Source organism: Conger conger, chromosome 4 (genome assembly GCF_963514075.1).
Source record: "Conger conger chromosome 4, fConCon1.1, whole genome shotgun sequence".
NCBI classification, from domain to species: domain Eukaryota; kingdom Metazoa; phylum Chordata; class Actinopteri; order Anguilliformes; family Congridae; genus Conger; species Conger conger.
In genome coordinates this window covers 10964968-10980785 of record NC_083763.1, presented here as the reverse complement: position 1 = coordinate 10980785, position 15818 = coordinate 10964968, and the positions used below count along the sequence as shown (strand labels likewise).

Here is a 15818-nt window from a genome sequence, read left to right as displayed (position 1 = left end):
GAGAGAAAGTGTACGTGAGCATAAATGCATGTGTGAGCATGTCTGTGTGTGTGTTTGTTTGCAGGCACTGTGCAGTGTTTTTCATACTGAAGCAATAATTTAATGATTGGGGTTTCACCGTGGACATAAACAAATGCTTTAATATTCCCAAATACAAATTTAATATACTTCTAAATCCCATAAGGATACAACGGAATTGAAACTATTTGGAATCCAGGCTAAGATTACCATCTAGCTTGTTTATTACAGTCATTTTTCTCGCATTACCATGTCCATGCACTGTACGGGGTGAACCAATTTTCTTTATTGATTTGTACTGTACCGTATTCTCCTGCTTTATTGTTCGAAGACATTTTGCGCACTCCACCAAACAAAATCTGTTCCAATCTGTCATGGACTGTCTGGGAGAGCTGCTTCCCCGATCCGAATTATTTTTGGTAATGTTGATTCGACGGCTACTCTGCCATGAAGGAGCTCAGCGTAAGGACTGAGCCGCTTTGTGGCAAAGTAGTCCGCCAATGTCGGGGACTAGGTTTTCAGGCAGCAGTGGTTGCAATGGCCCATTTTCTCCTGTGGGTGTCGCACAAGAGCGGCTAATGGCACACAGGCTGGGCCGCTCTCCCCCCTCTCGCCCTCCCCTTTTCTTGTACTATGTGTGTGCGAGTGTGTTGTGTGTCGGATAGACAGCGAGCCTGGGTTTCCAGCTGAGTGCCTGCTCTCTCTCAGTGTGTGTGTGCGCCGCGCGTGTGTGTGTGTTGTCATTATTATCCAGTCTGCTCCCAGCTCAGAATGGCCAGATTCACTCAGACTGAAACAAGACGACAGCAACAGCCAGAGCAGCCCCATCCCGTTCACACCAGCCTGGTTTTCACTGGACCGGGGGCATCACCAACCCAACATCCACTACTACTGATTCCGCACCAGCACCAGTACTCTCAGATCACATTTCCAAAACCCATGAACGGGTCAGAATCCATTTCCATTCATCCGGACAGCGGCAACATGAAAGACCAAGATGCCATAAAGCTGTTTATCGGGCAGATACCGCGGAACCTAGAGGAAAAAGACCTGAAACCTCTATTCGAACAGTTTGGGAAAATCCACGAATTGACAGTTCTGAAGGACCGATACACCGGGATGCACAAAGGTAAATGGTGTATGTCCCGCAAACTATATAGCTGGCTATAGGCCTATATATATAATCAGTTACAATGGTTAGCTGGCTGTGTTTATGCGAGATGTCATACATCGCCAGGCAGCTGCGTTTAAGTGCGTGCGGCTGTAAATATCAAATGTTCGCGGTTATGCGTTTCTTTGCTTGAAGTCTACGAATTCATTTGAAACGAGTATTTATTCTGTGGAACGAGTAAGTGATACGAGTTGGGGCATATCGTGCTTTTTATCGTATCTTAACTGTGCATGTAGAAAGCATCGCGAAGCAGATTGGTGGTCCTTTTTTTTCATGTGGCTAGTGAGCCAGCAACGTTACATCTCTAAGATACACGAAAACAGTAGTGCCGTTCCTCTTCGAGAACGATAACAGGTAGCTTGCCTTTAAAACAATGCTGCTACGCATTGGATATTCCTATTTAATCTGACCATGATTTGTCAAGTACGCATAGAATTGTGATTTGGTAGGCTAAACGTTTTTAGGGTGCGTTGCATAGCCTACATATTTTCGATATTTTAAAGAATATCTGAGATATTTCCAGGTGTAGTGATGGTGTATTCAAAATGTATCCAGCCTGTCCAACTTGTTCCCTTACCACCGAATTGTAGCCTATTATTATTAGGCGCTCTCAGAATTGGGGCAGAGATGTTTAAGAGAGATGCATTTTTAAAGAGCCTCCCCCTACTCGTCCCATTCGTGGTGGCGGGGGGGGTGGGGGTGGGGGGAGCATCATTTATTTATCCGTGTGCTTTCTTAAACACCCCGCCATGTGCAGTTTAAGCACTGGCAAGCAACAACATAAAAACGCACATTTCGGTGAGGAAAATCTGCTACGGACGGAAGATTTCTGTTTTGAGTCATATGCAGATAAAAACGTAGGTACTGTAGCTACATCTCTCTGGTCCAAGTCAATGCTCAGATGCTGTAAACTACGCGCGAGGGGAGGGCTTGCAATGGTAGACGGTAACAAAAATAAAAGATGATAAAGCACGGACAAGATGATGTCCAGACCAGTCTCTCACACACACAGACGCCATTTAAACGGAGCTCTACATGCAGTTAGTATGTGTATATGTATTGTTCGTAATAATATTGGCTACATGGACAACAGCACCCTCGCATTTGTCAAAAAGGAAACAAAAATATTTATTTCATGTAAAATGGAAAAAGCCTTTATAAAATCAATTATTTGGACGGAAGGACTGAAGTTAATATGTAACATACCACACTGGAACCCGGAACATTTAAATGCTAATGGGTATGCTATTTTTGTTAGACATGAAACCATTCATACAATGTTCATACAAAATCTCCCAGACCAGCTGATGAATTGTGCAATGATTCGCAATACATCTAAAAGCAACAATAATAAATAAATAAAAATATATCATCTCTGAGTGCATGCATAATAATAGCATATCTTACCCACACGCAAATTTCACAGTCATAGAATATATCAACCATAGTAATGAGCCTATTTAAACGTAATAATAATAATAATAATAATAATAATAATAATAATAATTAATTATTATTATTATTATTATTATTATTATTATTATTATTATTATTATTATAATAATGCATTCACGAAGCTGGTGATTTAATAAATAGTCTACAAAGCGGAAATTGTTTAGCGATGGATGTTTGCTTCGGGAAAAATTGAGATTTGGCGATAACGTCGATACAGCGATGAGAACACGTCGTTCCTTTTCTATCCTTGGCGCGTGTCTGCTCACAAGTGAGGAGCAGGAAGGCGCTCTTTTGAGTGGAAGCTGTTGATTTCACAGGAACGCAGCAAGCAGAGGCAAAGAAGTGGTCTCCTCTTTTGTTTAAACATTACCGTGAACGGATCAACCAAAACAATGGCAAATGTGTTCTTAACTTTACACACACAGTCATGCTTTTCCTTTCTGTACGATAGCTATCTCACAGTCCTTGATATAGTGCAGTCCGTAAGTATTTGGACAGCGGCACAATTTTGTTGTTTTGGCTTGCTGTACTCCAGGACATTGGACTTGAAATGAAAGTACAGACTGTCAGCTTTAATTTCACACCCATCTCTGGTGAACCGTGTAGGAATTACCCTCCCTTTTATAGGTAGGACCGATCGGGAAAGAACATATATTTCACATTCTTATCACAATAATGTTGTCGTGATAATGTATTTCGACATCACAGTCGTAGGCTGACTCTTGACATTAAAACCGTCAGATATACAATAAATAATTATTAAAAATGATGTATTATTTTGCTAACTTTTATCCAAAGCGAATTACAGTTGATTAGGCTATGCAGACAATCCCCCTAGATCAATGCAAGGTTAAGGTCGGTCATGTAACTTAGCCACTAGGCTACAGACTGCCCCACTTGTTTTAAGAATTTATAATCAAAAGTTAATATACCGGTGCTGAAAATGTATGAACCGGTATAACTCAATTAAATAAATTACAGTGATGCAAATGGCTCCTATTTCTATACCTACACATAAATTGTTGATATTTTGATATTGTTATTCATATTATTTTGTTACTGAAGTAACCCCTGCAATTTTAAACCACTCTGTTTCCAGACCAAAAGCACAAATTACATTTTCCAATTGTAACACTCCCACTGGCATATCCATGTGACTAAATATCACACATACTTTGTGAAAATACATAATTGTTCCACTCTATGTGACAAATAATGGTAGAAGGCTACAGACCGTGTTTAGCCTCAAAGGATATTTTATGTAAGCATTACGACTACTATCATTTTTTATGTAATTACAAAAGCTCACAGGCTGCAACTTACCTTCTCAGATCCCTTGATTTGATTACAGCATTTCCCCCCATCTAGTGGTAAAATGAAGGTATTGCAGTTACCGTGGGGGAGCTACACCTCGAGTTGGGTAATTGAGTGAATGTGTGGAAGGCCCTTGCAAGTGCAGCTTAGCAACTGCCACGAACACATTTAATTTCCATTATTATGCAATTCATCAGATGATAAATGCTGCACATAAGAAATTCAGAGATTCTCCCAGGATAGGCCCACATATTGGTGACAATGATGATGATCCCAAATAATAATAATAATAATAATAATAATAATAATAATAATAATAATAATAATCATATTAATAATCATAATAATGTTCCTGTGCTTGAAAGCTCTACAATTGTATATGTTGTATTGGGTAGTTACAGACTGCAATTTAAATCTTGAACAAAGTCAAGCATGTATCAAAGCTGACTCGATACTCATTGGACGTAAAAAGAGGAACCTGTCACAAACAGGATCTGTGAAATCAGATGAAAGTATAATTCCGCTCTCTCTTTTCACCCTGAGATTGCACTGCAATAGGATGACCGCAATGTTCTGCAACACAGTGGTAGTCTCTTCGTAGAGTCGTGTGACATCACTAATATATAAAAACAAGGATTTTTTTTTTCACAGCTGTGCAGATTGAGGCAGAGCAACACGATATATTGGGCTCATGTTTTAATTTACCTTACATTCACGTTAATTTGCTTCTGTTTTTCTCGTCCTCGCGTCTGAGTTTTCTGCTAATCCCCTGGGGGAAAACATGGAATGAGCTTAGTAATGAATTGCCATCATAACTCGGCTGGAGGATTAGCAAACCAGCATTGTCGGAGTTGTCTCTCTCTCTCTCGCTCTCTCTGCATGTCAACTGGTTTCCTTCCCACACAGACCGCCCTATCCCATTAAAAACCCAACAAGCGCTCTCTCATTTCTTGCCCAAATTATTCATACATTTATACCGCTTATTATATTGACCTTCCAATTATTTCAGCTCATTGGTGTTTGGATTTAGCTGATCTAATGTAAAACATCTTAAGTTGCCTGCAGTTCGGCCTCTCTTCATGATATACAGTGGGTTTTGCTTGTTATTAGGGTATATCATTTACGTTTTGTAATTTTCCAGTTACAATGCTTTTTAGCATACTATTTTCTTTTGTTGTTGCTCTTCGTAGTCTAATCTCGCCGGAGCGCTAATTCATTCACTGTCTTTCCGCATCTGGAGAGAGTGAAAGTGACGCACGTTTGGACTGTTTTACATGATGTAGGTAAATTCACCCACAGCTACAGACAAATTAAAAGTGAAATGATATTTAATATTAAAGGTCCGTGCACTGCCAGGTACGCTGTGGAATAGCTTAAGCATTCGTAGCCACGCGCGTTTCAGGAGACGGGCATGGATACTCTGGCATGGGGCTAATTGTTGAACAGCCTCTCCATCTAAATTAGCAGACAGACGTCTATGAATGCAAATATGCAGTCTGGGGAGATGCTGGTGAATTTCCCTGGATAGGAAAGGAGAGGGAGGAGAGGGGACTGTTAACACACACACACACACACACACACACACAGCTTGTGAGGGAAAAAGGAGCTATTGTCAAATGCACACACACACACACACCTGTGCACACCCATACATACAGTATGGAGAGGAAGGTTAGGAGCTACTGTCAAATGCACACATGCACATGCATGCACAGACACACAGACACACACACATGCACACACATACACACATGCGCACACATATGCACACACACACACACACATATGCACACACACACACACACACACACACACACACACACACACACACACAGAGCGCTCAATGCTAGAGCGGTGCTGGGAGTGATTCAGCACAGTAGACCCCAGAAAGCTCACTCCTGCTCTCCACCACCTGTCTCCTCCACTCCTCAGTAATAAGCCAGAGAGCTGACTGATCACTGTGTTAATGCACTCGCCAACGGACGACAGATCTGCCCGTAGACCCCCGCCAGGCCAGTGCACAGTAAATCACTGGAATAATGTAATGAAATATTTATTCACATTTTTGATAGATGGTCTGTGTGATATCATTGGGTTTGGATGGAGAGCTTACCGTACAGAGTAGGACTGTGCAGCCTTAGCCTACACTGTGGGTGCACAGCAGGGCTGATTAACCCTATTCCATAAATAACAAAACACTCCTCACTCAACAGCTAGAGTTATTGTTGAGTGGCTAATTTGTAGAATCAGGTGTGTCAAGTTAGTGTTGTAATGAAAAACCTACTGGACGGTAGATCTCCAGGAACAGGGTTGTCCAGCTCAGGTGTACAGTAATGAAATTTAAGGGGGATAAGTTGAGTGTTTCGTGTTGGCCACAACGGGCACCAGAGCCGTTAGTATCATTGAGGATACCGAGGTCATGTCCTTTGGTTTTATTTCATGTAATTTACAAAGCCTGTCATATTTCATTTCAGTCAGAACAGTAATTCATGTACAGTAGGAGGGGAATGGTCTTTAATATTTCCTCAAATATTACTCTAATCTAGAGGTGGATGTACAGTTTGTCCACCATAAAATGCATCCTCAGTTAAATTAATAAATTAAAGGCCTACCTCAGCCTAACCCCACACCAAATATCACCCAACCCAACCCCACCTCACCCAACCTAAGCTACCATCACCCAACCCAACCCAACATCACCCAACCCAACCCCACCTCACCCAACATCACCCAACCCAACCCAACCCAACCCAACATCACCCAACCCAACCCCACCTTTCTCAGCCAGATCCTGGTTACGCCCCTGCCTAGAACAGTGAGTCACCGAAAAGAGTCGTATTCACCACGTACCGTCCCCCCCCCCCCCTCCCTCCCCTTCAGACCTCCCAGATTAGAACCGGGGCCTGCTAAAGTGTTTCCAGCCCAGATCAATTCTGAATTACATTAGGTTCCAGGGCAGCCGTAGTCACGTCGAATCTATATCCCTGTCCGTCAGGAGGGCCGGGGAACATGACGTCTATTTCCTAGAGGATGTTTTTCAGGTGAGGGAGCTGAGAGCATAGCTCTGCCAACACCAGTAAAGTCATTCCCTTTTTGTCAACTGCAGTTAGGGCTCTAAAATGGAGGCCGTACAGTAGCCGGTGTGCGGAGCCCTCAGATTGCAGCCGAGGAGACGAGTTGATAAACGCGGCGGCCGGTTCTGTGCGGCAGTAACGATTCTGCCCGACGGATTCCTTCTGAAATACGCCTCGTGGTCGGGCGAGGAGGAGCGGCGGTTTTTTAAGCGAGCTGTTGCGCTGCGTTGGATCACACCGACGGCGGTACGGGCGAGAGTCGCGGGGTGAAAATGCGAACAGGTTTCGTACCCTGACGGTCGCCGACGCAGGCCGAAACGGCAACACTGTTGTTGGATTAGAACTTTTTTGTGAATTGTATCGAGTTTGCCGGTCTTATTCTTTCATAGTTTATACTCTTTCTGACTAGATTATGCTCTTTACATTGCAGTTATTTAGCTGCCCTTTTATCCAAAGTGACTTATATTGATTAGGCGAAGCACGAGCCAATCCCTCCTGGAGCAGTGTGGGGTTTGCTCAAGGACCTTGCTCAAGGGTCCAGCAGCTGCACAGATGTTACTGTGTCTACCGTGGGGTTTGAACCACCAACCTTCCAGGTCCTAGTCAAGCACCTTAGCCACTAGGCGACAGACTACTCTCGCTGGACTACACTTTCTTCTTTCAATTGTCTCCATAGAGGAACCCTTTTTAGTTATTTATGGAACCGTATATCATAGATGTGAAGTGTGAAAGCTTCCAGACAAAGAACCGTTTTGCCCGACAAAGAATCCTTGAACTAGATAAGGTTCTTCTATGAAATCACAGGGTTCCTTTTGCAGAGTGTAGTTTCTTCTGTTTGAGCTGTTGCATTGGTGTGCGGACTACCCTGACCATGGGCAGTGTGTGTGCTAATGATGCTAGCGTGTCCTCAGTGCTAACACAGAGATGCCACAGTGCAGCATGCTAACTTGTCCTCAGTGCTAACACAGAGATGCTCGAGTGCAGCATGCTAACGTGTCCTCAGCGCTAACACAGACATGCTCCAGTGCAGCATGCTAACGTGTCCTCAGCGCTAACACAGAGACGCCCCAGTGCAGCATGCTAGCATGTCCTCAGCGTTAACACAGAGACGCCCCAGTGCAGCGTGCTAGCGTGTCCTCAGCGCTAACACAGAGATGCCCCAGTGCAGCATGCTAGCATGTCCTCAGCGCTAACACAGAGACCCCCCAGTGCAGCATGCTAACGTGTCCTCAGTGCTAACACAGAGATGCTCAAGTGCATCATGCTAACGTGTCCTCAGCGCTAACACAGAGATGCCCCAGGGCAGAATGCTAGTGTGTCCTCAGCACTAACACAGAGATGCTCCAGTGCAACATGCTAACGTGTCCTCAGTGCTAACACAGAGATGCTTGAGTGCATCATGCTAACGTGTCCTCAGTGCTAACACAGAGATGCTCCAGTGCAGCATGCTAGCATGTCCTCAGCGCTAACACCCCAGTGCAGCGTGCATGACTGTCAGACTCGGAGGCACCCTCTCCTCCAACCATGCGCCCATTAATCATCCGTCTCTGGCCAGCAGCAGATTGTTAATTTGATTTGATTAAACTTTCGCTAATGCCCCCTCGCCCCCCCCCGCCCATCCCCTCCGAAAGAGATGGGTTCTGTCGGAAGAGTGCATGGAACCCCCCCACCCCGCCCCCCCCCACTCCTCCCCCTCCCCGCCTCAGTACGCCCCGTCCTATTTATTATTATGAAAAATGATGTTGGCTTGGACCAGGCCAGTGAGGAGAGAAACCAGAGCCCATTAATGCAATCATAAACCTCCATTCAGGCATCACCGAAATGTCTGCGAACCTGGTAATGAGCAAACGGCTTCTTATCATAAACGATGCAGCGCTCGCAACAGGATCTGACAGGAGCCGAGGACCTTGACTTTAGCCTGAGCTCACGCCTGATCCACCCTGTGCCTACGCTGCTGTAGGGGGGCTCTTTTTTTAATGAATAGTTTTCGCTGCTTAACCCTTCGAAGAGTCATTTTTTCAGTATTCTAAGTCAGTGTTCTAGAACACCGCTGCTATCAATTACTAGTAGTGATTGTGACATCAACATTAGAATGTTCAGTTAAGGAGATTCTAATCTCATATTTGTGGCCTCACACCTTAAAGGTGTGACATCACAAATATGCTATTAGAATTTTCTGTCCACATCACAGTAGTGATTGTTTCATCAGCATTTGATCTGAACATTCTAATGCTGATGTATCACTACCGGTAATTGAATGCAATGCAGTTCTAGAACACTGACTTAGTATTCTGAAAAAACAAAGACATTCCAAACAAACCAAAGATTTAACCGAAAAAACCTTCCCAGCTTGCAGCATTCCTGCGTCTCCGTTCAGAGGACTGATTAATGCACCAGGCAACACCTATTACCGCGCTTTACCGTAGTGCATTCGTGCCACCTCCGGAGACTGTAATTGAGTGGTCTTTTAGTAATATCGCATCGGAGAAGGCCTTGATAATGTGAAAAAGGGAAGAGCCGGCTGCTGGACTATGCAGCGCGCTGTCATCACTGTTCTTCCGATGCCGTGTTCATCAACGGGGAAAAACAATCAATCTTCCCCCCCGAATCCCGCTCTCACGACGACGGCTGTTTGAGTCGCATCTGCAAAGCATGGGTTTCCCGTGAACGGCCTGCAGTGAGGTCACTCCGCTGTGACAGCCCTCACCGCGCAGTCAGGGGCGGTATTTACACGCTCACCAATACCCTGATTATTCAGAGTAATCAGTTTATGCTAGTGTGACGAGAGGCTACATTTGCATGCCCACCAATAGCCTGATTGCTGTGAGTAATCACTATTTGCTAGAGTTTAGATGTGTTGGTACACAGGGTTATAGGTAGTATCAGTATTCCAATAGCTGTGCTTGCTTTCATGATTTTTTTAAAATAATCAGCGTATGGTCAGTGGAAATGGTGTACACAGTGGCCATGACTGTTTTCATCCGGGATCTTCAACCTTCAATCTGCCTGATGTTCACCGTTTGAAAGCAGCTGAAAGAAATCAGAGTGAGACATCTTGGCAAAAAAATCTAAAGACTGAGCAAAAATCGGTGTGAGTTAATCTGATATTGAATAAGCCGATTATGATCGGAAGACGGTAAAGATATTCAGGTGAAGGCGTTTACACTACCGTTTCAGTAATCAGAGTATTGGCGTAATCAGGGTAAGATCAGAGCATCAGTGTGATCCAGTCTCATCTGATCTTTGTCTGCCATGCTGCCTCAGTGATTGGAGCTCACTTGGGGTGGTGTGAGTGTTCCTCTTCATCTGTGGATTTGCACGGTGCCTGCCTCCTCGTCTGTGGTTCTACTAAGGAAACATTTCCGACCTGCATTGTTAGGGTTTTCCTTTCGTACTTCCCGAGGGACAGTAGACGTAGGAAGAGGCCTTTAAGACGCGTTAGTCCGGCGGTACGCGATCTGACGCGTCTCCGAAGGGGAGTCATTGCGAGCTGAAGACGTGGAAGCCAGTCGACGACACCTCACTGAACATAATTACAGACGAGAACGTTCTGTAATGAGGTTGTCATGGCAATTGAGCCAGCGATGGGGTCAAAGTTTGACGACGGGGAGCGACGATGATAACGACGACATCAAATCGTCCGTCCTTCTAGCATGACCTAAACGTTGACTGTCCAAATCGCTGGGGGCAACGATCGTACATCACTGAACCATAACTGGCGGGAGTCATTCACACTGCCTTCCCCTTACGCACGTTCTAGCACGCGTGCAGAAAATTAGACTCCGCCTTTGTCGGAAACGCGCCCGGTTTCTGGAAATGGCTTTTGCTCGTGCTGTTTAGCGTGAGGGATTTAAAGTCGGGATACTGTTTCCCGAGTGGTGAGTGATGCCTGATATTTATTCAGGGAATCTCTGGCGCTGAACACTTCCTTAATCCAGGACGGGATCGGGAGGCCATGCAGTCAGTACCTGAGCATCATTCTGAGGCTGCAGCAGCTGTCACGGAAACGGCTTCTCATGAACACCTGTAATTTAGTGGAGGGAGGGAGAGGGAGGGAGGGAGAGAGGGAGAGAGGGGGAGTGGGAGAGGGAGAGAGAGGGGGAGTGGGAGAGAGGGAGAGAGGGAGTGGGAGAGATGGAGAGAGGGAGATGGAGAGAGAGAGAGGGGGAGAGGGAGAGGGAGAGAGAGGGGGAGGGGGAGTGGGAGAGAGGGAGAGGGAGGGAGGGAGAGAGGGAGAGAGGGAGTGAGGGAGTGAGAGAGATGGAGAGAGGGAGATGGAGAGAGGGAGGGGGAGTGGGAGAGAGAGAGGCGGAGGGGAGAGAGGGAGATGGAGAGAGGGAGAGGGGTGAGAGGGAAAGGGAGAGAAGGAGAGAGAGTGGGAGGGAGAGAGGGAGAGAGATAAAGGGTGAGAGACAGGGAGCAATGCAGGGAGAGAGAGGGAGAGAGTGCAAGATGCTTATTCTTGGCTCATGATGGGGGGGCTTTATTAAAACATCATAGTCAGTTCACTACACTAAAACATAAATATAAATAAAAACTAACCAAAATGAAAAACAATGCACACACTATCAAACCAAAAACAAAACCATGTCACAAATCATCAAAACCAACTCCTCCAATTCCGCCCCACACACACACACACACACTCACACACACACACACACCGCTGCAATGTGGTCTCACAGCCACACAAACAGCACCCCCAATATACCATGTTCTCCAAAACCTCAAACTGTTGTTCAGTTTGTGGCATGCATACTCAATCCTCAGTCTCACAGATACACCCAACATGTTCACTAAATTCATAGACCCCCTGTTTTGAATCCTCCTCATGAGTCACATACTCTGTTTAGCTTGCAGCCCAAAAAAACATTTAAAAACAGACCTCATGCTCATGTTTAACAGAGTACTTTTGGTACCAAAATAAAAATCCCTGGTGTACGAAAACACCCCCACCTGCAGACCCGCAAAAAACAAAACAATGTAGGAACACATGTTGTGTTGTTTCAGGCAACAAATTGAAAAGGACACCCCGCCCCCACCAAGAAGGGATGTGAGAGAGAAAGAGGGGGTGAGAGAGAGGGAGAGAGAGATAAAAAGAGGGAGAGAGATGAGGGGATGGGAGCGAGAGAGAAAGGGGGTGAGAGAGCGAGAAAGGGGTGGACGAGAGAGAGCGAGAAAGAGGGAGTGGGAGAGAGAAAGAGAGGGGGAGAGAGAGAAAGAGAGAGAAAGGGGGTGGGAGTGAGAGAAAGAGGGGAGAGAGAAATAGACAGAAAGAGGGAGAGGGAGAGAGAAAGAGAGAAAGGGGTAAGAGAGAGAGGGGGTGAGAGAGAAAGAGAGTGAGAGAGAGGGGAGAGAGGGGGAGAGAGAGCAAGAGAGAGAAAGAGAAAGGGGGAGAGAGAGAGAAAGGGGGGAGAGAGAGGGAAAGGGGGGGAGAGGGAGAGAGAGAAAGAGGGGGTGAGAGAGAGAGATGAGGGGGTGGGAGAGAAAGAGAGTGAGATGAGGGGGAGAGAGATACATAGATAGAGAGGGAGACAGTGCATCACACTTAATGCTGTGTGTGAGCTTGGTCAGGCAGATTTAGTTGGAGAGAGAACACAGAATAACAGTGGCAGTGTAGGGACTGCAGTGCACTGTTTTGTTATAATCCCGTCCTAGTTTGAAACGGTTCTGGACAACTCATGCGATAAAGCTTCCTTTGTGCCAGCTGGGAACACAATAACACACAGTACCTGTTATGTTTCCTTCTTTTGATTTTGGCCCATTGAAGGGCCTTCTGGGCCTCAGTGTCTGCCTAAACAGAAACAGAACCCCCTGCTGAGAAAGGCAGCTCATGCCATGTTTTGAAACAGCTGGTGGCTGGTTGACCAGCTCCATCTACAACATGGTTTGACCAGCTCAAGCTATGTTTTGAAACACCTGGTAGCCGGTATACTCCCGGGTTCTGTTTTTTGACGGCGAATGACCACAGGTAACACGTTTCAGCCGCTGTGCTGCGGAATTGATTGGTCCTTGAGGCACACCTTGATGTGAAGCTTCATCACAGAACGCACAGAGCCCTCTGACGTGAATATATTCTCCCTTCGTTTTGATTGTTCCCGGCTATGCTCCCATTTTGATTTTGATTGAGAGGAATTGTGGGGGCATTTTCTCTGACGCGCATGGAGAATTCCGATTTTACGGGAGATCGGAACAAACACGGAGCTGCAGCGGTACCAAAAAAAAAAGAACGCCGTCCATGAAGCATCGCGTGCCGACGGAGTTTACCGTGATGGACGTGCTCTCAGCGGCGTACGCACACGTGTAACACGGAGAGAGAGAGGGAGAGGGAGGGAGAGAGGGAGAGAGAGAGAGAGAGGGAGAAGGAGAGAGAGAGGGAGAGAGAGAGAGAGAGGAGAAGGAGAGAGGGAGAGAGAGGAGAAGGAGAGTGAGAGAGAGAGAGAGAGAGAGGGAGAGAGAGAGGGAGAGAGAGAGAGAGAGAGGGGGAGAAGGAGAGAGAGAGAGGGAGAAGGAGAGTGAGAGAGGGAGAGAGAGAGAGGGAGAAGGAGAGAGGGAGAGAGAGAGGGAGAAGGAGAGTGAGAGAGGGAGAGAGAGGGAGAAGGAGAGTGAGAGAGGGAGAGAGAGAGGGAGAAGGAGAGAGGGAGAGAGAGAGGGAGAGAGAAGGAGAGAGGGAGAGTGAGAGAGGGAGAGAGAGGGAGAAGGAGAGGGAGAGTGAGAGAGGGAGAGAGAGGGAGAAGGAGAGTGAGAGAGGGAGAAGGAGAGAGGGAGAGGGAGAGTGAGAGAGGGAGAAGGAGAGTGAGAGAGGGAGAGAGAGAGAGGGAGAAGGAGAGAGGGAGAGAGAGAGGGAGAAGGAGAGAGGGAGAGAGAGAGGGAGATGGAGAGTGAGAGAGGGAGAAGGAGAGAGGGAGAGAGAGAAGGAGAGAGAGAGAGGGAGAAGGAGAGAGAGAGAGGGAGAGAGTGATGGATGCGCTCTAGCGCCGTACACACGCGTGTAACACGGAGAGAGAGAGAGAGAGTGAGAGGGAGGGAGAGTGATGGACGGACACGCGGACGGGAACAGTGGATAGATAGACTGAGAGAGATAAAGTGGTTGTCAGAAGCGGAGGCACAAATGGCTGCTTTAATCCCGAGGACTTGAGAGAGTGGCGGCCGGTGGCTTAGCGCCGTCTTCCTGACAGCTTTAAAGCCCGATCCAGTCCGGGGAGGAAGAGGGGAGAAAACAAAGGATAGACGGAGGAGTGAAGGAGAGCTTTAGCTGGCATATTCATCTCACCTGCGACTGTTCCTGAAAAAAAAAACAAATAAGATAAAGCTTTATTTTACAGCTCGCATTGTGTCAATAACAGGTACACGTTAGATAACGCTTTTGATTTCAGAGGCAAGTATTATGAAATGGCCTGTAAAACGTACTTACCATTGTACTTACATATGGTACTTACCGACTGTTTCACAGTACTTACCACTGAAATCAAAGTAGTTACCGAGTAATTAATTACACAAGTAGCTCACCCAGTAAACACTAGGCAATTAACGGGCCATAAAATAAAGCAACAATAACCCAAACAATAATCATCATCCTTCTCCGATTATATTTATATGAACAATATTAATGATTACGATGCAACAACATTAATATTATTGTTATTATTTTAATATTGTCTCCACCGTCCTAATAACAGCGATACGGGAAATGATAATAAGAAGGCCTTTTTGTCGCATTGTGAGCATTGGGCACTGCCTACCTTTCCTCGTTCTTTCGTTTTTCCTCTCCGAATGCATGAAATGAAAGGCGTTAAATGAAAGAGGCAAAAGTATATTGGGTACACTGGGGGAATGTGCGTACTCCGCTCCGCAGGACTATAAATAGAATGTGTGGTATTTCTGAAAATAGGTTAAGCTGCCATCTCTGAGCTGCTGGCATGACATCACCGCCTGCCTGTCAGCCCCCCCCCCCCCCAAAGACTGCTTCCATCTTGCAGAGGAGAAGAGAGAGAACAAGCTGCAGCCCAACGCTGGAGTGGCTCATGCACTATACGTGTCATCAGGTGTTACTCTGAGAAACAAGCTTCAGCTTCTTACATACGTGGCTTGTGCACTTTATATGTCATCAGGTGTTACTCTGAGAAACAAGCTTCAGCCTCTTACATATGTGGCTCATGCACTATACGTGTCATCAGGTGTTACTCTGAGAAACAAGCTGCAGCCCAACGCTGGAGTGGCTCATGTACTATACGTGTCATCAGGTGTTACTCTGAGAAACAAGCTTCAGCCTGTTACATACGTGGCTCATGCACTACACATGTCATCAGGTGTTACTCTGAGAAACAAGCTTCAGCCTCTTACATACGCGGCTCATACACTATCCCTGTACATGTCATCAGGTGTAACCCAGGGAAACCAGCTGTAGCCTATAACAGAGTTATATGTAAAGTGTATGAGTGCCTCATACACTATACATGTCATGGGGTGTTATCCGGAAATACACATGCCAGCAAGTGCGGTCTAAAAGTGTTATGTGTTATATATACTTTTCATACCATCAGATGTGGTACCGCAATAGACAAGCAGCTCATCAGATCCTCGGTGGCCTACCCGACGTTTGATCGGTTGATGAAAGCTGCAGACGTTTAAAGATGCCGGGAGTACCAGCGCGGTACCATGAAGTCGCGTTAATTGTTTGCTGAACAGCGAAAGGGTTGACACGACTCCTCGCCGCGCCTTCAGTCCTGCCCTTGTCTGCGTTCGTAGCTCGTTCCGAGCGCCACGCGATTTTCCAAATTGATCTT

General features: G+C 46.0%; 1 protein-coding gene across 4 annotated transcripts in view; it reads left to right on the top strand.

The window, feature by feature from the left end:
• The first annotated feature begins 789 nt into the window (after positions 1 to 789).
• celf5a (cugbp, Elav-like family member 5a) overlaps positions 790 to 15818 on the top strand; it is a 243271-nt gene continuing 228242 nt past the window's right edge. For all 4 annotated transcript variants that reach the window (XM_061240484.1, XM_061240482.1, XM_061240483.1 and 1 more), the window contains exon 1: positions 790 to 1147. In XM_061240484.1, coding sequence (XP_061096468.1) covers positions 790 to 1147 — 358 coding nt within the window. The remainder of the gene's footprint in view (positions 1148 to 15818) is intronic.